The 20,969-nt window shown below is 46.5% G+C and overlaps 1 protein-coding gene across 3 annotated transcripts in view; it reads right to left on the bottom strand.

The window, feature by feature from the left end:
- Positions 1-20,969, bottom strand: part of LOC146192599 (DENN domain-containing protein 2D-like) — a 72,970-nt gene that overhangs the window by 14,174 nt on the left and 37,827 nt on the right. For 2 of the 3 annotated variants that reach the window (XR_014706766.1, XR_014706765.1), the window contains exons 11-15: positions 12,625-12,731; positions 11,350-11,527; positions 8,366-8,489; positions 2,123-2,247; positions 442-557 (exon numbers count right to left, since the gene is read on the bottom strand). Coding sequence is in view for 1 of the 3 variants with exons in the window: in XM_084602496.1 (XP_084458622.1) it covers positions 2,123-2,247; positions 8,366-8,489; positions 11,350-11,527; positions 12,625-12,731 (534 nt within the window). In the remaining 2 variants the exon portion in view is untranslated. The remainder of the gene's footprint in view (positions 1-441; positions 558-2,122; positions 2,248-8,365; positions 8,490-11,349; positions 11,528-12,624; positions 12,732-20,969) is intronic. The other variant, XM_084602496.1, reaches the window with a different exon arrangement.

The following is a 20,969-nucleotide window of genomic DNA, read 5'->3' as shown; positions in this document are numbered from 1 at the left end:
TCGATCTCGCAGCGAATACGCACTGGGAGCAGTTTGCGTTGGTGCTTGGCCCGGAAATCACCAACGTTGCAATCGCCTGTCACCACGCCACAAGAGTTTGGCGAAGGTGTGGCTCGTACATTGCCGATATTACTATTGTCTATCACGCTGTATGCGCTGCAAGTGGTGAGCTGAAGTTGCAGGGCTGTAATAATAATAAAAAAATTCCTGGGCCGCAAACATATCCCCCAGAGTGCCTTTTTTTCTAAATGCTGATTTTTATTCCTTTTAATGATGCGAGTTTTTGGATTGTACAAATTTTTCGTGAATCTGTGAGATTCGTATCACCGCGATTTTACTGCACACGGTCCTCCACACTTAGGACGAATATGCGAAGCTGTGTTCGCTCTCTTTGGAGTGCCTTTGCATCCAATATGACAGCATATTGAAGCAAAGACGAACCAGCATTGTGGGACCTGGAAGTGGAGCTTGGTGGGCCATACGAAGAGCTTCATTGAAAATCCCGGTTGAGCGAAATGGAGCTTTGAAGAGAGCGGCCACTTGCATGCGTGTTCGCCCTACGGTGGACATAAATAAAGCAGTAAGACTTTTTCAGCCAGTACCTTTACCACTCAACTAGACACCAATTTTGCCTCCGTATAGATGGTTCCCTTAGGAAGTGATGCAGCATTTGGAATGTTTCCACTACTTATAGACATGGTGCTAGAGAGCAGAAGTTTGATTGGCTCTCAGCTTGTTGAACACTTTCCGTCATGCCAAAGTGATGCCTTTTGAGATGCTGTTCTAGTCTTGGAAAAAAGTAGTTTCACAACCTCAAGTGAAGTGAATACAGGGGCTGAGGAACAGCATGGATATTTTTAAAATGTTCTTTTATTCCAACCTAGAAGCTTACAATTTTTCCTATTGTCTTTTTGCTGTGAAGTGATGCTTTTAGGAGTCATTTTCGCAGAAATTTCTCTCATCCTCAATTTTTTTGTCCGAAGTTAATGAATGGTTGCATGGTTCAGATTCACATCAGTCAATTCAACGCTTGAGGATTTTGACAGATACTGTGCCTTTTCTATCATGTAAATCAATTTCAAACGCTGCTGATGCCTGCTGTACTAGCATCTTCTAGATATCTGGGTCTGCTTCTGTTTACTGTGCGGTGCGGAGTTCGAGGACGCGGCAAATGAAAGGCGCCGCACGGACGCCTGGCGAAGTCAGCTTCGTATAATGCATAGATCGCCTGGTGACGTCATGGCCTGTCGTGACGGTACATCGAGCCCTCTTGTCGAACACAACCAGCATTTTATTGAATGCCTCAAAGTTCACCGGATGCATCAAAGTTCGCCAGCGTTCTATAATTCATTTACAGGAAAGAAAACGTGGCCCTGCTGCGATGGTTTTCAAACGACAGTCATACTGCATGATGTATCCGATTCATTCTATGCGTTCACCAGGTCGATTTTGATGACCTTCTGACTGCAGGCCCAATTCAACAGATCACTGGCCTTCTGAAAACCATCATCATTTCAAGCTCTTGTAGCTTTTCGTCCGAGGCCCATTTCCTGTATGTTACTGGAAATAATTTTTTTTTTTTTTCAATCGTCATCAGTTAGACCATACCCACTGCAGAGCGGAACCTTCCCCCATATTCTCTCGATTAACCCTGTCCTGTGCTAACTGCATAAACATGACCGATGAAAAGTTCCTAAACCTTACCCTCGTACCTAATTTTCTTCTGCCTACTGTTACATTTTCCTTCCCTTGGAATCCAGTTTGTTACCCTTAGCAACCATCAGTTATCCTCTCTTCACACCATCGTCATGCTTGCTATAGCATGCATAGAGTGTCGAGACATCCCTGTTTCATGCAATTCAGGTTTGCGGAGGTCTCTTTTGGTGATTGCTGGGTTCAACGGTTGTACCTCTACTCAATCACCCTTCCAAATCATCCGGAGAGACCCACCCATGACCGAATAAATGAGCGTACGATGGCACAGAATTACAAGGCCGTGGGCTGGAACCATGTTGCCAGTATTAGTGCATTAATGAGATTTCACTGTACCTAACAAACCTCACGGATTGCGTGACACTGTCAAGGTTGGTGTGTGCTTTACTGAAGCAGAAGGAAGGATCACCTGGAAGGAGGACTCTTTGAGGTCGTCCGAGAGGCTGATGTGCTGGTCGCAGTGGCCCACCAACTCCACAAAGAGGCGGATAAAGGCTTCTGTGATCATCATGTCCCGCACTCGGCCTGTTGGATCTGAAAAGGCACGCAATATGTCTCCCTACAGCACTGGCACAAGTGAGCCATTGGGTGTGAGCAGTGGAGAGAGGCACCCAGGGTCTCACACAGTGAAAACATCCACCCACGCAGTGGCCGACACATCTCTAACGCGGGATGAAAAATGCAACACACAGGCGGACCCACACGAGCTAAAGCAAGCCACCAGTACCGTACCATACCATGCAGTGAAGCACTCAGTGGACGAAAAGGAAACACAATTAGTACACACTCAATGCTGGTGTTCGTTAGCACTAGCAATACGGATTGCTTTTAAACAACTCTTATGAGCATGTCGTTATGATCCTTATGAGCAATGCTGCGTAGGGGGGGGGGGGGGGCAGCAACGTATTGTTCAATCTGCTTGTTTTGTTTAATTTGCCAAAACACCATGCATGGAGCAAAAAACAGTAGAAAACTTTATCGTAACACATCCAGAACAACTCCTAGACCAATAGAAGAATGGAATGCCCTTCCAAATATCACTGTCAGTTATGATTTCTCTAATAAGCTGAAACGTGTTTTCATCGCATTTTCAAATTTCATGATTATTTGATGTTTGCAATTGCTTTTGATGTAAACAGTAGACTCTCATTAATTCAAGCTCAAAGAGACCCCAGGGTTTTGTTTGAATTATCAGTTCTCATATATGTGACTTTGGGCAAGATTACCGCACACAATAGGCACCCATTTGAATCTCATTTATAAGCATTTCTGTACCTTAACGACACAATATAAACAGAGCAAAAAAGGTGAAAGGACCTCAACAAATTTATTGAAACCTTGACAAGACCTTTGAGAAACAGAAAGTTGTAGCAGCATTGTGAGTTTGGTGACCAACAGTACACTCACATTTCAAAAAATACTGCAATTTGAATACAGATCAAAAAAGGTCCACGAATTCACTGCCATCTATGGCTGACTGTACATCTTAAGGGAGACAACCTTTGAAAACCGAAAAATCGCAAAACAGTTGATTTTTGGAATATTAAATATTTTGGCAGGATGTCTCATGAACTATCCTTTCTGTAATTATCAATGCCTAACTCATAGAAATACTGAAATATAACAAGCGGCGGCAGCCGGAGAGCAGCGAGCAAGCGCCGAAAATTCCCAACCTTTGTGCGCGCACCATTCCTCTCCCGCCGAACCGAGCGCTGCCATCTTGGCCTTTTGTGATTTTTTTTGCTTTTTTTTTTGCCACTCTCAGATGCAATGACAGTAGCGTGGTTGAGGCATGGCTTGCTTCTAATTCCGAGCCTCGTGGCGGCTTTCGAGTTTCCCGGGCTCGAATTCAAGGCTGCGATTGGTCAAAGTGAGCGCTCTGCGAGAATGCGGGGGATCGGGCGACTGCAATTGGCTGCTGCGCCCGCTGAAACGCTGGTTTCCGCCAACTGCCTCCCCCGCGTCGTCTGCTCCAGCTCTTTGTTCTCGTTGGCTGTCTTTGTGCTTCGTGTGGTGTGCTGGCCTTTCACCACTTCTGCGATTGCCGCATTTATGATCTCTTGTCGTGCCCTCTAAACAGTTTCTAGCAACGTGTTAAATGTTGCGTGGTCGCTCACAATGCCTTGAGATGAGAAACGTATTCAGTGCACGGAAAAAAACGCCATCCCCATGGTGAGCCGCGTTGCCAACAACTGCATCGGCGCCTGCAGCGTCTTAGCATCTGCTACAGTAGATATAAGAACACAAATTTTCAGCTAGTGACAGTAAAGTACCAAATATTTTTCGGTATGGAGATGCAAAAAGTACAAATTAGCCGAATAAGGAAGTTTGAATTAAACGGCTTTAAATATGTTGAAAAAATAGCAGGCCAACCAAAATTTGAATCTTGTTTGAATTAACCGGCAGTACGAATTATCAGAGTTGGATTTATCGCCAGTCTACTGTATGTCTGTTTACTTGCTTCAAATTTTGTTCAGACCCTTTCCAGCTTGGGCCAGAGTACTGGCTCGCCCAGAATGATTAAAATAAATAAACAACTTCTGAGAGCACTGCAGAGTGTGCACTAAAAAATGCGAAAGTCTGAGCGTTGCTGCTGCACACAGCACATTGTTCGCTCCTTGTGTAGCTTTTGCCAGCAAGGCCAGAGCTTGTGCCACGCAGTAGAAATTTCCTTTCCTTGGCGCATGTTCACTGCAGTGCTCCTGCAAGTGTGGGATTGGTGGTACGGTGTCGCCGTGCACATTCATTACAGTGCTGTAAATGTGGTATTGGTGGTATGGTGCAACTCCTGTCGCGTGGCATTCCTTGGTGCACATTCATTGCAGTGCTCCTGAAAGTGTGGACAGGACTTGATCAATTGGAGAAATATGGGAGAGGCCTTCGCCCTGCAGTGGGTATAGTAAGGCTGATGGTGATGATGTTTATTTTAGCAGGTGCTGCATTGATTTAAAGGTTGAAAGCTAAGCATTTCGAAAGATTTGACTGCACCAAATCTGAGATTTGCCCGTAGCTGAACATTCAGAAGATTCCGACCACGGAATAAATTTCGATGAAGCGTTCATTCTGGAGACTGAGACCAATTACCGGAAAAGACGCCTTTCTAGTCTTGCCGTATAGAGTAAAACCTCGGTAAGCCGTAGTTGGCCGGAACTCGAAAAAACTACGTACTAAATGGTACTACGTCTTAACAGGAGTAGCGTAAAATTATCCACTTACCTGCCAGAAAACAAGCGGAAATGGGCAGTAGGTTGAAAAAAAAAATGCAGCCTTTATTTTGGACTGAAAAAGTCGGTAATCTTAATCTGACGCCGCGGTGCTTTAGCAGCGACAACAGCAGCTTCAAACTCATTCAGGCCGCGAGCCAGCTTCTCAGCCAGTCCAGTTTTTTCGGCGAACAGCCACATGACGCTCACAGCGCGCGCAGCTTCTGCCACTGTTGAGCCCGAATCTTCCACACTTTCTGTGTCGTCGTCGTCGTTACTGTCAGTTGGAGCCACCTCCGGCACCACTGAGGCAACAATGGCTTCATCGAACATGTCTGGCGAAGTTTCCACTTCGTTGTCGACGTCTCTGAATTCAGAGAAGGTAATGCCTTCTGAAGAACCTTCCCTCTCAAGTACTTCGGTCAGCAGGCTCTCAAATGTTTGGTTCGGGATGGCGGTGATGTAGCTTGCGTCGTCTGCGTCACCCGTGCACACTTCGCGAAAACCTGCGTGCTTAAAACAGTTCTGCACGGTCGCAGAGTCGACCTACCGTCATGAGTTTTCCAGCAGGTGAATCGCACCCAGCAGGTCAATGGCGTACACCTTGCCGCATTCCAGTGCAAGCAGCATCCTGCGCAGTAGGTTCTTCCTGTAGAGCTGCTTGACAGCTCTAATGATGCCCTGGTCCAAGGGCTGGGCAATTGTGGTGATTGGTGGCAAAAACACCAGCTTCAGTGCCTTGAGGCCATCCACCGCAACGTGTGCCGATGCGTTGTCAGGAATAACAGCATTTCTTCCTTTCGCCTCAAAATGGCGGTCAATGAAGCGCACATACTCTTCAAAAAGCTTCCTAGTCGTCTATGCCTTGGTGTTATTCCTATAAGGACTCCTGATGGCAGTGAGGCGCCTTTAAAGCACCTTGGCTTGGCTGACTTGCTAATGATGAGAAGTGGCAATTTCTCGCTTCCAGACATATTGCATGTGAATCCAACTGTAATGCGGTCCTTGGTAAGTGCCGCCGGTGCACGGTTCTCCCTTGAATGCAAGCATTCTATTCGGCAACAGCTTGAAAAAAAGTGCGAACTCGTCAAGGTTAAATACGTTATCAGGTGCATAGTCTTCCAAAATTTGTCCAAACTGGCCATTCCTCCAATCTTCTGCGCCTTCTCCAGCTACGGTCTTTGTGCTCATTCCGAGCCTTGCTTTGAATCTGGTTAGCCAGCCATTGCTGCACACGAAGTTGTCATGGTTGAGTTGCAAGGTGAAAACCAGGGCTTTCTCCAGGAGGAGAGGTCCGCTAACTGGTAGGTTTTTCGACCGAGCTGTTTTCAGCCATCACACCAGTGCCGCCTCCACATCCGAAAATGTTGATCCTCGCACTCAACATCTCTTCGCAGTCGCAGCAGCACTGCCGAGTATTTTCTCTGGCATTCCAAATGCCACAGACAGTAGTTAGCAGCAAGTCTCTCTCACGTGCCAGCACAGAATTTTTTGCCCCTCTCTCGACGGCACGGACAATCTCCACCTTGTCATTTATACTAAGCACCCGATGTTTCTGTCCAAGCTTCGGCATGATGCAGACGGATGGAGAACTCGTGACACACACCGCTCAAAGTCACCTCGTCACACGTACGAAAGTAAACCAAGGCCTAGGCGTGCAAGAGGCACGGAGCAAGAAGGAGTGGTCGCTCGGACTGGTCCGAAACAGGGCCCGCTAGGGGAAAGACGGAGTATGTGGATACTCCATGATCGTCTAGTGCAGCACGGCGCTCGGAGGCCACAGTTAGTTTATGGCTTGGATTGGCGCGCTTGCCGCAAGTTGTATTACCATCATCGCAACTTTTCTCTGATTTGTCAATGACTATGTAGCTTGCTATTGCATCGGTCGCGTTTATGAAGGTTTGTCACAACGCTAGTCAAACAGTCTTTTGTGAGGCGGTACTAACGCTGTAAATAGTACAACAAAGAGTGAAAATGGTACATGCTACCTGATACGTCCGCCATAAACTGGTACGGTTTATGTGGATGCGAAATGCATTATATTGAATAGGTGCCGAGTCGGGGACTTGACTTTACAACTTTTAAAATGAAACTACTGTTAAAGCGGGTATGTTTTAACAAGCTTTTACTGTACAGTCAACCGCAAATAATATCAGCTGGACAGTAGGCAACCTTCCCGCTGTATAGTTGCAAGATCTTCGCTCCCTCCTGACCACTTCACAGAAGAAAAAAGATGCCAGCGAGCACCCCTGCATCTGCGGTACCGTGACTCGTCTTAACCCTCACTCCCCCCTCCTTCTCATTTCTTTCACACTCCATCTCACCTCCCCCCCTTTCCCCTTCTTCTCCCCATCCACCCACCATTCCTTTACTTATAGCTGCATGACGCCTGAAGCCCCGTGTCATGCACCCTTGAAGAAGGAGCTGAGCCGGCTCCGAAACGTCGGGCTTTTTTAAAATAAAAAAGTGATGGTTGGAGAAATTTCAAGTTTCACTGCATTGTCTTCATCATCATCAACCTGACTATACCCACTGCAGGGCGAAGGCCTCTCCCATATTTCTCCAATTAACCCGGTTCTGTGCTAGTTGCATCCACTTGACCCCTGCGAACTTCTTAACCTCATCCGCCCACCTAACTTTCTGCTGCCCCCTGCTACGCTTTCCTTCCCTTGGAATCCACTTTGTTACCCTAAGCGATCATCGGTTATCCTCTCTTTGCACTACATGTCCTGCCCATGCCCATTTCTTCTTCTTAATTTCCGCTAGAATGTCAGTAACTTGAGTTATTTCTCTGACCCACTCTGCACGCTTCCTATCTCTTAATGTTATCCCTACCATTTTTCGTTCTATAGCCCTCTGATTTGTCCTTAGTAGGCGCATTTTATGTATGGCAGGCACAGCACAGTCATGTGATCAATTATTGCAATGAAGCACGGAGTGCAGTGAAACTGGTGAATTTGAAAATTTCCAGTGTAGTCTGCAATTTTCGAACATTCGGAAAATTCCGAATGTCAGTTTTTCGAATATGGATAAGAATCAACTAATAAGCATATTCGACTTGTATTTGAAATTTCAAATATCTGCAAAGTCACATAATATTTTAAACACATATGGGCAACAATTAACGTTTAGCCCCTTACCTTTGTCTAAAATATTTATCTTATATTCATATAGTGTAAAGAATGAATTGGCACACACTGCCAAGCTCAAATTGGACACACCTTGCCACCCAGAAGGTAGTTTGAGAACTACCCTTTTGAGCAGCTTGGAGAATGGGCATGTCAGATTTGCAACAACCCCCACAGTTTCCCCACAGGAAACTTAAGAGATAGGAGTGCCGAATTTTCAAAACTAAGGAAAGAGCCAGTGTATGACAATTTAGCATGTGACTAAAGAAGGAAACCTTGTTCTTTATGTATTGGCCCCAGTATCGAATGGGGTACACCCACCAGTCATGTTCTTGGCCAGGCTAAGCGCCATGCAGAGAGACTGCTGCAACTTCTGGGGCACCACATCCCGGTTGTCTTCGTCCTCACATAACAGGGCACCCCGGTCAACGTCCACAACCAGTACCTGCAACCGTGGAAGAGGCCGCCAATAATAAAATAAAAAGGTGCAATCGCCAACAGCTTAACAATCTCCTCCAATTGCAGCACAAAGGCAACTCACACACTTCTCTAACTAACCCTGTCCTCGCCGGCTGTAGATATCTCAGAGCAGTTTGCTTGGTTGTGGTCCTGATCCAAGTAATCATTTGGACTCGTACGCTCCGGTATTGTTGTGCCGTCATCGGTGTGCAACATGATGCAAGAAATGTTTAGGTGTCAACCCTCCACCCGTTATCAACCCAGCATTGTCTGCACACTTCTTTTGAACGTTAACAGATGGCACCACAAAGGGGTCCACTGAGCCACAGAGCTCCAAAGCTCCAACAGCCATAGCATGCGTGTTGAGGGACCATTTGGCACTGTGGCATGTACATGCACGGTTTATATGTGGCAGACATAGCTGCTCGTTTGCAATGTCCTATGACTGCGCCATGATTATAGACAAGCGTGCTTCAACAAAGATTAAAAAAGTGGCGTTTGATTCATGCAAGCTCGGCAGCTTAAATGGCATTTGGTACAAAGCACTTGTTGTCCATAACTGCGCTGTGTCAGCTTCTGGACTCAGCTGGGCATCTTAGGTTGTGCCGCAACACCACTCAGTACCTGATAGGCACCAGGTACAATCACCAAAGTGGTCGCCACAAAACAGCTCTAGCAGTACGTGCACGCTGTGTCTCTCATCGCAGTGATCGACAATGAAATGATCGCTTCCAGTCAGGTTCGCAGCCACCTGTCAACTGCCTTAGAACAGGAGACAGTGATGTGCCACGCTGGGCTGCACTTGTTTTCTGACCCAAGGATGTGCAGCAGCCCTCAGTGGCTATCAGCGTAATTATTCTATGCTAGGCCCAGTGCTTGCCACATGCTGCCTGCCTGTCAGTTGGGCGACGGAACAGCAAAGCAACTTGCGTGACAAGTGCAGCCAAACGAAAATGTAGCTATGTTTTGCCACTTCGAAATTTCGAACAGTATTTGCCATTCAATTCGATTCACACCGCACTTTCACTGCTGAAATTATTCGAGCATCCTAAAGGCTCAGAAAATACAAACCTATAGTTTGTGAAACTAAAACTACTCTGTGTGTGTGTGCCAGCAAAACATTGCATATTTTCAAATGGCAGCATCCCGCACTGGTCACACGAGACAACTTGCTCTTTCCTCATAGAAGCAACTACAAGCTTGCGACAAAAGCTCACGTGTGATAACCCACTGGCAGCCATCGAGAGCTCACAAGCCGTAAAATGATGTGAGCCACCATATGGTATGTCACTGTGCCACGATGCTGTCGACTGCCTATGAACTTCACCGGCATCGAGTCAGCTTGTGGAGGGCAGTGGAAATGACAGAGCGCTTTGCGGAGGCCGCATTGATCGTTCTAAACTTTTGTCAGAATCTACTAACTGCACCTCTCTTGGGCCACAGTGGCAAAGAAAAAAAATATGCACGACACAAGTGTCGAGCTCAAAGCTAACCCGAGCAACCGTGCAGCTTACAAAGCAGTGTGTGCAGTGGGCTTCCTGAAACACGGTTTCGTTATCATGGTGTTAACACAAAAAATTTTTGGGTGTCTGAGGCCCATTACGGAGCTCCTAATTCAACGACACCAATGTACAAGGGCTCAGTTGTCTACACATGCGTATTCCACAAGCGACGCATTGTCTTTATATGCCATGAAGGAGCGTGGAAGGAATGATCCCAGCTTGCATTGCAGCTGAGGTTGCCATTCATGTGTCATTTCGTGAGCCATCTTGTTGAACTTTGCGAGCAGTGCCTCATTTGGCTGAGGTCACTTCTCCAACAAGGAAATATCCACTTTATGATGCTTCATGGCAACATTCAGTAAACTTCTTTTTCCCCATGACCATCAAGTCAAATTGTGATACGGGGATTGTTTTTACTGACAGCAGTCATTATCCACATTTCACATAACTGTAAGTAGCACATTAATCAACAAAATTAAGCTCATTGTTATTACTACTGCAGGACCCCTACTTCATTATTGAAGGCCTGTTGGGCATCACAGGAAAAAACATGTCCATGATGGGTAAAAACAAAATTGGTTTGCAATAATTTGTTACCCTATTTACTAGCGTAAACCCACTTTTCTTCAAAATATTGACGATAGTTTGGAGGTATGGTTCATTAAAAAAAAACAAAAAAAAAACATGAGCAACTTTCCTTTTGCGATAGTCCATCTTTTACCCCATCAGTCATCAATGAAAGCACGCAGTCAGCAGTGATCATGACACTGTCTTTGAGCATCATCATTCACTTCTAAAAGGCATTTGCTGCTAACACGAGTCCCAATGATTTCGTGGCAGTGGATAGCACCTAACTGCTGCATAAGATGGTATCGCTGCGCAAAATTTTGGCACACTCCCAAGAAACAGAGGGATGTGGCAACGCTAATGGCTTCCTTCCTTTTTTTTCTTTTTTAATTCTCAACGGCAAAACTGGTTTGATTATGCGAGTGGGTTCATTATGTGAATACCTAAACATAATATTCAAATTTGCTTCACAAGCAAAAATTTGATATTCCCACATCCTTAGTATACTTGCCTCCTTTCCTGTCACGTTTCGCCGAATATTTAATTCGTAATTTGGCAGCAATACAAAATTATTAGATTTAATTTGCTCTCAGTTTTGAATATCTGGATATGCTTCATACTCAATATTTTCGTACTCGTACAATTGCAGTTGAGATGAACAAACAGCCCACAATAATTCTGAATGTTTGGGAGGGTTGAATACCGTGGTTCGCAAATAACTATTAATACTCTGACTGCTCTTGTGAAGACCGATAGGGGAAAGAGCGAATAACTCACTGGCCCCGCGAGTAGCTCGAGAGCCGTATGTGCCATCGCAGCGGGCACCCCCAGCAGGTAGGGCTCTGGAGATGAACACTGGGCCAAAAGGCTGCGGGGCACCAGTGGTACCCGCACATGCGCCCACTTGAATGGGTAGACGAGGCACTCGACCGACTCCACCCACCTACGCACCAGCCTGCAAGCCAAAGATCCAGGTCCATGATGACCTCCGACACCGAAAAGGAATGCGGTAGCCTAGCCTGTGGGATGCATGCAAGGGAGTGTTTAGAATGCGGTACCCTACTGACACAGGCAAGCTTCACTTGGTCCTCGGCACTCGCTAGATGAACTCACTGTATCTTGCCCTTATAATCGGCACTTGCTCATTTCTCAGAGAGCCAGTTGTGAGCATCTGTGTATGTATCCAGCTATGCACTTGAATCTGAACCACTAAAGCAAATTACCGGACACAATTAGATGTCTCTGCAGGATACAAGCAGTCACATCCCCCACAAGAGTGCACACTTCTGGACATTTCCATACCCTCTCCTATGACTTCAAGTGCATTGCCCAGTGCAGTAGCGCTTATTTGGCTTCGTTTATCAAACAGGTTGCGGCCTGACGTCACCACACACATGCTGTGTGGTGCTGCACTTTTCTGTCCATGCACTACTTTGATTTATATGAAAGGCCTACACCTGCATGCCTTTGTCCTGTGCTTATCCTCAACTCAACAAGGAAATAAACAGGTTGAACGACGCAGTAAGCACCATACACTGCAAGTAGCAAGCCCCGCTAGAAAATGACATGATGAATATACCATTCCCTTTCCAGATGCACATTATCCACAAAAATCAATGCATGGCAACCTTCGCAGAAAGTAGATACGAGTTGGCGGACACAGGAGAAAATGCATTAGGTGCGAGTTAAGCCTCACTGTGTTGAGATGCGTGCATGCGGGCTTTGAGGGAGGGTGCCAAGCACAGATAAAGTAAGGCTACTAGGGTTTACTTTCAGCCGCCCTGACAGAGCACACGGGCCCCCAGTGAAATGCAGCTGCCACAGAGAGGACTTCATCCTGTGAGCCGGGAGGAGAGGGACTAGTAGCAGACACAATGAAGCAGCAAATACATTGCAACAGCTTCTTTGCTATGTGTCCTGGCATTGCTGCACCTGGTAAAATGTGCCCCCCCCCCCTCCCCCCCCCCCTCTTCCCAGTGAAGCCGAAGTGTAAAGTGCCCGTGTGTGCAATCCACAAGCAGAGGAGGCAAACCACCGGAGCAGACCACCCACGTGCAGTTGTCCGAGACCAGGATGACCCTTCGCTCGAGGATGAGGGAGGACACAATCCGCAACAGCACAGGCGGGTCCAGGGCTCCCAGCAGGGGAGTCAGCTGAGCCTGGAACAGGGGCCACATTGCATTGGCTGCTGCTGCCCAGTCGTCGTGCTACTAGTCTTTTAAGACAGACACTTGCCGCAGCAGTCCGATTCAAAGGAGCCCATTCCCTCGAGTGCGTGGGCAGCTCACGAGTGCTTAGGGCCAGGTGCAAAACTCATAACAGGCAGTCGGCTGTGTGTGCAGAACTCATAACAGGTGGTCGGCTGTGACTGCTCACACCCTAATCTCTACCTGTACTGGTTCTTCCCTCAAAGCATCTCCTGTGTGTCCCACGTGTGGGTTCACTTCCTGTGGGTTCCCGAAAGCCCATCGATCTGCTAATACAGCGGAATAAGACTTGAAAGAACATTGTGCGTCCTTCTCGGGAAATAGTGTTACAACTGCCACATGTGTTTCTAGCTAGTTGCAAAGCGAATGAAATGGAAAACCGTAACTTTCGATAACAACCGTGGTTCTAACTGGGAAGTCCAAATAGATTTTTTATTGAGAAAACTCGATCTCTAGCTGTCTGAAAGATTCAAGCCCAATACAATAAATTTTGGATTGTACGCTTCCGCAAAGGCCACGGACCCCATCAAACCCTGGTTCTTTGTCTTTGTGGATTCGTGGCCACATAAAACATCATTGTGCACAAACACAACAGTTCTTCACCGAAAATGGCATTGAATCGTCAGCCTCGGCCCCTAATTAATACTCATCGGGGTCTACGGAGTAAGAGGACAGAGTGGAGCCAGAAGAGGGACAAATGATGCACAGCAGCCGATGGCAGAGCAGCTGCTTCACAATTATGGGTGAGGTGATCTGCACATACCAAAATTCAGCTATTGCTATTGGGAGATTTGGCAAATGGACGAATTACAGCAGGCTTTGCTTAAAGGAGTGTAGAAAAAGAAATTTTGGTTCTGTTTTATTTTTTGTAAGAATGCACAAAGACATTACTGTACCCGAACCACCAAGTGGCATTTGCCTACAACATCTAAATAATTACGAACAAATCTCACCTGTTTTGGTTTCAACAGTCGAGCGATGACTATGATGCCAAAGTTGCACATAGGTTATCTGAGGGATGAAAAAAAAAACTGCGAGCTCCTTTGTTGTTTAATTCATTACTACGCTATAGCTAGCCTGCTTCAAGAGCCGGAATCGTAAAGAGCATGAAAGTAGTGATTATATTGCAGTTTCTTTATCACTCGCGTGACTTACACGCAACTTTGACGTCGTGGCTACCACTCAACTATTAAAGCCCGAACCAAAACAAGTGAGAGCAAAAATTCAAGTATAAAATATAATTGACTGTCGTTGGCGATTACCATGAAGTGAACCCCATACAGTAATGTCTTGTGCATAATTAACAAGAAAGCATGGAACCAAAATTTGGCACCTCGCTCCTTTAAGACGAACTTGAAGGGACCAGAAAATTTGCTTGTCTTTAACAACATGCCAGGTGAGTGCAAAGGTTAGGCGACAATCAATAAAATAGCCTTCCAGAGAAAGAATACCTAAACTGCAATTAGAGAGCTTAATGCACAATGCAAAAAAATGAGCTGAGAAGTGAGAGCATAAAACCCAGCCCATGTGGTCCTAATTGGTGTTTTCTTCTTTCACTGTCTCATCTTTCTCACTGTAACCCACAGCAATTTACATTTATATATATATATATATAATGATGGTGATGATGATGATGATGATAATAATAATAATAATAATAATAATAATAATAATATTGGTTCACAGGAAAGGCACTGTATTCGTCACATGCTGTAACGGAAGGGAGGAAGGTGGGAATGACAGCGGAGAGAGAGAACAGGGTGCTATACTGGACGGCTACAGAGTACCGTAATTTCGACCACTTGGGGATCTTTAACATGCACTGGCTTTGCACAGCACACTGACGCCTCTTCGTTTCGCCTCCATCAGAATGCAGCCGCTGGCTTCAATTTCTGATTTTCACTTTCCATCCTGCTCTGAGCACATCAAATGTAGCCAGCAATGTAGCTACGCATCCCTCTTGTATCTCGCCACATCTGCAGCATAACTTTTACGCACTACTCATTCCACAAACAGGCGTGTCACGCTCCTTTCAGTATTCCACGGACAATGAGCACACCATCAATATGTATCTGGCCCCTTTTGCCTCATGACAGTGCGTGTTGCAAAGCAACGTCAGTTGAAAATGCCTACACCAGAGTTTTAAGCCTCCAGGCAATGTGAGGGCCCACTTTGCACGTGTGCACCTCTCGGTCTGTGGGAGGTTATGCAGTGCAGGTGATGCGCAATGTCAAGATATCACCATGCTAAGACTCTTCAGCCCAGACACAATGGTGTCCTGCCTTTTCTGCATCATCAAGGATGCTTTCATTCAAGAAAGCATGCTCCTGCAAGATAGCTTCCCTGCAGCTGTCAGCAATTGTGGCGGAAGCCATTTTGCGGGGGCCGGCCAAGGAGCACACTATTCTTTTTTTTCCCTAAATGGTGCTACGCACATGCCCCTATGAGTGCTGCTGAGCGGGGTCACCATAGTTCGCAGCTGCTACAGAAGTTTGCTTTAACCAAAGGACACGAACAGTTCATCTTGAGGGGACTTTTTTTGTGCCAAGTTCTACACGAAAAAACAAACAAATGATCTAACATTGCTCATCTTATCTGAGAATTCGTCTCAACTGAGTGCACCTTAACGGGAGTCTACTGCAGATTCTAACCTGCTTGAAAAGGCTGCGGGGAGGCATGGAAAGGTAAAACAGACCACGCGCAGCAAAGGAAGTGTGTGTGTGGTACTGACACTGCATGCAAATACGTAGCCATGCGAGGTCTAGCTGTGGAACCCACTCCCAGCTAGTAAAACTGCCATTGAGCATGGTGGAGTGTGTGAACTGATCCCAAATGCACAGAGGCAAAGTTGTTGTGCAAAACATGCAAAACAGAGGAGCGCAGGGCTGCTGGAAGAATAGCAGGAGCCAGAAGGGGAGCAGTTCTTTTTTCCCCGGAAAAGTATGCAGAGACAGCTTGTAACGCCCTGGATGTGCGTGGCAGTAAAATATAAAGAGGGGATGCATAGCCGGACCTTCGCACTGGTCAGCTGCAAACACCTCAACCTCAGGAAACACTAGGATGAAGGCAAATATGTGACAAAAATTGCCACTGTCACCATTCTGGAGACAACATAGCTAGCCCATTGGGCTTCGGCTGTACATAGGCAATTTTAACAGCTGTGGAGCCGTAAGAGAAGGAAGCAGGATTCCAGGGTTGAAGTGTAGTTGCAAGAACTTGGTTGCTAACGGCAACTGACATGAGGCATCTAGAGTGACTTCTTCAGTAAAGGTTTTCATTTGTGACACTATGCTGGACAATATGCGTAGCATTTCAATGGACAGAATAGCTGTGCTAGCAAGTCCTTATTCTGAGCAAGCATGCATGACATCGAAGGTTAATGTGGTGTAAAAAGACATGGACAAAGGAACAAATGAGCAGCATAACATGGGCACCATTTATCAGCCGATTTATCGTAGCACCACATCATCCTTTGTATTGATACGACCCAGCACAAACGCTCCTTGGAAAACCGATCAAGAGGGCACTGGCAGAGGTATGCAAAGTATGCAAACCAATCTTTGAAAGAGCAGAGTTAATTGCTGAAGACAGGCAGCAAATTGGAAATAGAAATTCCTGTGGCCTACCACGTAAACAAAAGCTCGGTATGTCTCTATATCATCTGCAGGGTCCAGCGACAAGGAATTCGTCTTTTTGTAATGACATGCTTAGGTCTAGAATAGTATGATGTTTAGTGATGTTTGTTTTTCCAATGCAACGTCTTTATCCTGTTGTTTCGAGCTACTTTGCTTTATACAACTAAACTTCGGTATAACAAAGTCGTAGTTGCCGGGAAAAAACTCCACTATATTGCGAACTTCGCTGCATTGAAGTTTTTTGTCTGCCAGTGGTGCAAACGATATCGCGCATTACTGAAACCTTCCTGTTCCCCTTCATTTTGCCTGCATGCATTTGCGAGGCTAATACAGGCAATTTTAGAAGAAGCGCCAAACAAAACAAGCGGCGAGAGTAGTATAATAAAGCTTCGTAACCTCGAAGTCGCATGTTTCAAATTATCGCGCCAGTCCAGGTTTTTTGCGGAGCCGAACAGCTCTCCCCTGATGCTGCGCATTTAGGTATAATAACCTTCTAAGTATTTTTGACCACGTTATGGATCATCACGCCATAACTGAAAATGACCTCGAGCTTCGCATGTTGATGCGGCGACTGCCACACAGCAAGTGCTTTCACCAAATACGAAGCTAAGCGGTGCTGCGGGAGTCCATTAATGGCGTTGAGCAACCCTGCGATCCGCCACGTGTTCTTGCAGGCTGATGGGAGCGAGACATGCAAGCAGCAGGCTGCCACAAAACAGTGCACCTGGTTTGGTTTGCTTCGCCTAACTTTGTGGACCGCAGGCTACGTTTTTAGAAATACTGACCATGAATGTTGTTGGCGCGTGCACCAGACGTGATTTAACGGCTGCAGACTGTCCGCACATCATGGGGCCAACAGCGTCGTGATGAGACAGGCATGATGTCTCAGTATTGTTTATGATGTTTAACGTCTCAAACTAACATCAGCTATGAAAGATGCTATATGGAGGGCTTGAAAAATTTTGACTTATGGGGTTCTCAAGGTGCGCTGAAGTCTTATAAATGTGTTTCACCTCCAGTAAAAAGCACCCTCCATGGCTGCCCTTGGGATTAACAACCGGCCACCATGGTGAGGCGAGATGGGCTTGTCTCAAGCACATAAGTAGGAGAAGCATGATTACAAATCAACAAAATGATTATCTCAACATGTTTTTGCATGCGAGCAAATGAAATAGACGATCTAGATAGAGCTGCTCCAGTCAGAATCTCATTCCGGCCGTCTCTTTTTGAATGTGTGAGCAGACGGGGCTTCGCAGACGGGAAAACTTTTCCTGTTTCCTTAACTGTGTTGCTTTACAAACATGCTGTATGCAGTTGCAATAAAAAAAAACAACTTCTTTTTTTGGTTTCCGGGTGGTAGAGTTTGCTACCCCTTCATGGTTCACTGCCTTGTCGTGGCGGAGGGGCTTGCGAAACTCGACGAAGTCGTGAGCTCTGCTGTGTAGGGCCACCCAAGATAGACAGGTCACGGCAGAGAGTTCTGACAAAATGTGATTCACTGGAGAAGGTAATGGCAACCCACTCCAGTATTTCCTGCCAAGAAAACCCTATGGCCAGTCACAATAGCATTAATGATATGGCGCCGGAAGATGAGCCCCCCAGGTAGGAAGGCGTCCCACATGTTACTGGGGATGAACAAAGGGCGATTCCTAGTAGCTCCAGGACAAATGAAGCGGCTGGGCTAAAGCCAAAAGGACGCTCAGTTGTGGATGTGTCAGGAAGCGACCGCGACCATAAAGTCCGATGTTGCTAGGAGATACCTATATCACATAGCAACATGGAATGTATGACGCAAGGTAAACTGGATGTCGTCAAGCGAGAAATGGACAGATTGAACATTGATATCTTGGGTATCAGCAAGCTCAAGTGGACCGGAATGGGAAAATTTAATTCCGGCGACCATTATGTCGTTTACTGTGGGCACGAATCCAGGAGAAGGAATGGGGTCGCTCTCATAGTAAACAGAAGAATGAGCAAAGCAGTGCTAGGGTACAACCCCGAAAACTTCTGAATGAATTCACTTCGGATCCAAGGTCACCCTTTCAACATAACAGTTATAACATAACATAACCAACCACTACTACTGAAGAAGCTGACGTTGAGAGATTTTATGCTGACCTGCAATGCCTTTTAGACCCCACTCCATCATCAGACGTCTTTTTTCTCATTGGAGACTGGAATGCTAAGGTGGGGAGCGAAGAAATCTCCGGAATTACAGGCAAGTTCGGTCTTGGTGAGCCAAATGAAGCTGGGCAGAGGCTAGTAGAGTTTTGTCAAGAAAACAGCCTGACCATAGCGAATACTCATTTTCAACAGCATAAGAGGCGTCTGTACACACGGACTTCAAAGGACGGTCTTTACAGCAATCAGATTGATTATATTCTTTGCCGGCAGAGATGGAGAAGCGCTATACTGTGATAGCGCGTGTGCATGACGCGCCACTTGCTAACTGATAGCAGCAGCGGATAAGTAACCGCGCTGGCTATATAAGCGCGTCAAAGAACGAATAAAGGTCATTCCTTATCCTGCACCTGGTCTGGGCTGTTTCTTCGAATACGGCCAGCTCGGCTGCCGCCGCTACTATATTTTCTGGCAACGAGGATGGGATCTGCGTGGCTGTCCACTTGTTTCGGCAACTGCTACTGAAGACTGCGATTTCCTGGCCGGCGCTGCAATGTCGAAGGTGGGGAAAATTGATTTCTTTGACGAAGGAAGCGAAAGCTTCGAGTCCTACCTGGAACGATTTGAGCTTTACGTGGAGGCAAACGATGTGGCTGAAGGCAAGAAACTAGCTGTGTTTCTGACGGTCGTGGGCCCTCGAGTGTATGAGGTTTTGAAGAACCTTTTGATACCCCGCTCTCCAGCCAGCAAAATGTATGACGAGGTCACTACCCTGCTAAAGAGCCACTACAGTCCCCGAAAGGCCGTGATAGCGGAAAGGTGCAGATTTAACCGTAGAGTACAACTCGAGCAGGAGGCGGTAGCTGAATTTATGGTTCAGCTCAAAAACCTGGCCAGAAGCTGTGAGTTCGGCGAATTCCTGGACGAAGCGCTTAGAGACAGGCTAGTCGCCGGGCTACGCTGCGTTGACACTCAGCGTGAGTTGTTTGCAGCTGAAAGACTGACATTCGAAGAGGCGTGTAAAATCGCTCTAAATCGTGAGCTATCCTCCGCCCAGACTCAACAAATAAAGTTAGAACAGCACCAAAGTATATTGCAAACGCAACCGAGGCTAGAAGTTGATCAGCTGGACCAAGGGCGCCGGATAACGAAACACGGTAGAAACAAGGCGGAACCCCTACAATGCTTCCGTTGCGGGAAAAGGCATGCAGCCGAAAGGTGCCGGTATCGCAAGTACAAGTGCCATATCTGCGACGAGCAAGGTCACTTGAAAATAATGTGCAGACAGCAGGCGGTCAAAACGAAGGCACTGAACGCAATCGATAGTCCCGCAAATGAGTCTGAGGAGGAGAACAAATCTACAGTATGACAACGAGTACTTCTGCATACTATGTCACTGTTAAGATGGAAGGACGGGCCGTAAGAATGCAAATTGACACAGGGGCGTCAGTCACCGTCATGCCAAAATCAGTTTTTCGGCGCGAGTTTCCGCATCTGGCAGTGGAGGAAGCTACCGTTCCTTTAAAGACGTACACAGGGGAACTGGTGCCGGTCGTGGGATCGGCAAACGTGCAAGTCGAGTACGGTAATCAAACTGAGGTTATGCCGGTGCTGATAGTAGATGATGGTGGAAAAGAGTTGCCGTGTCTACTGGGTCGCAATTGGCTGAGTAAGCTTAAATTGAACTGGCAAGAAGTTAAAGCTTTGCAGCAAGATGATGCCGTACTTGAGATAAAGAAGAAATTCGAACCCGTGTTTTCGCCACAAATGGGGCTGATAACGGGCTACAGGGCACAAGTCCTTTTGAAGCCGAACAGTAAACCAGTGTTTTGCAAGGCCCGTCCAGTGCCTTTTGCTTTGAGACAAGCTGTGTCCGAGGAACTTGACTTCTTGGAACGGACTGGCGTATTAAAACGGGTCACTAGAAGCGATTGGGCGACCCCTTTGGTAGTAGTACCAAAAAATGTAGGAGTAAAAGTACGGCTCTGTGGTGACTACAAGGTCACAGTAAACCCCGTACTGTTGATTGAACATTACCCTCTCCCCGTGCCAGAGGATTTGTTCGCAACGTTGGCAGGCTCAAGGGTATTCTGCGTGCTAGACCTGGCTGCCGCTTACCAGCAAGTGGAACTTGACGAAGACTCGAAGGCTGTTTTAACTGTAAACACACACCAAGGTCTTTATCAATTTCAGCGACTGCCCTACGGCATCGCAAGTGCTCCTGCCATATTCCAGTCGCTCATGGACTGTATTCTCAAAGATATTCCCCAAGTAGGATGTTACATTGATGATGTCATCATTGGCGGTTCGAGTATCACTGAATGTCGCCAAAAGCTAGAACAAGTGTTGAGACGATTACAGGATCATAATGTGACACTGTGCATAGAAAAATGCAAGTTCTTTTGCAGTGAAGTCCGCTACCTGGGTCACAAAA

This window comes from Amblyomma maculatum, chromosome 4, assembly GCF_055883805.1.
Source record: "Amblyomma maculatum isolate TAMU_Amacu chromosome 4, ASM5588380v1, whole genome shotgun sequence".
Classification (NCBI taxonomy): domain Eukaryota; kingdom Metazoa; phylum Arthropoda; class Arachnida; order Ixodida; family Ixodidae; genus Amblyomma; species Amblyomma maculatum.
Note: the sequence above shows the minus strand (reverse complement) of the source record. Positions and strands in the feature narration are given on the sequence as shown.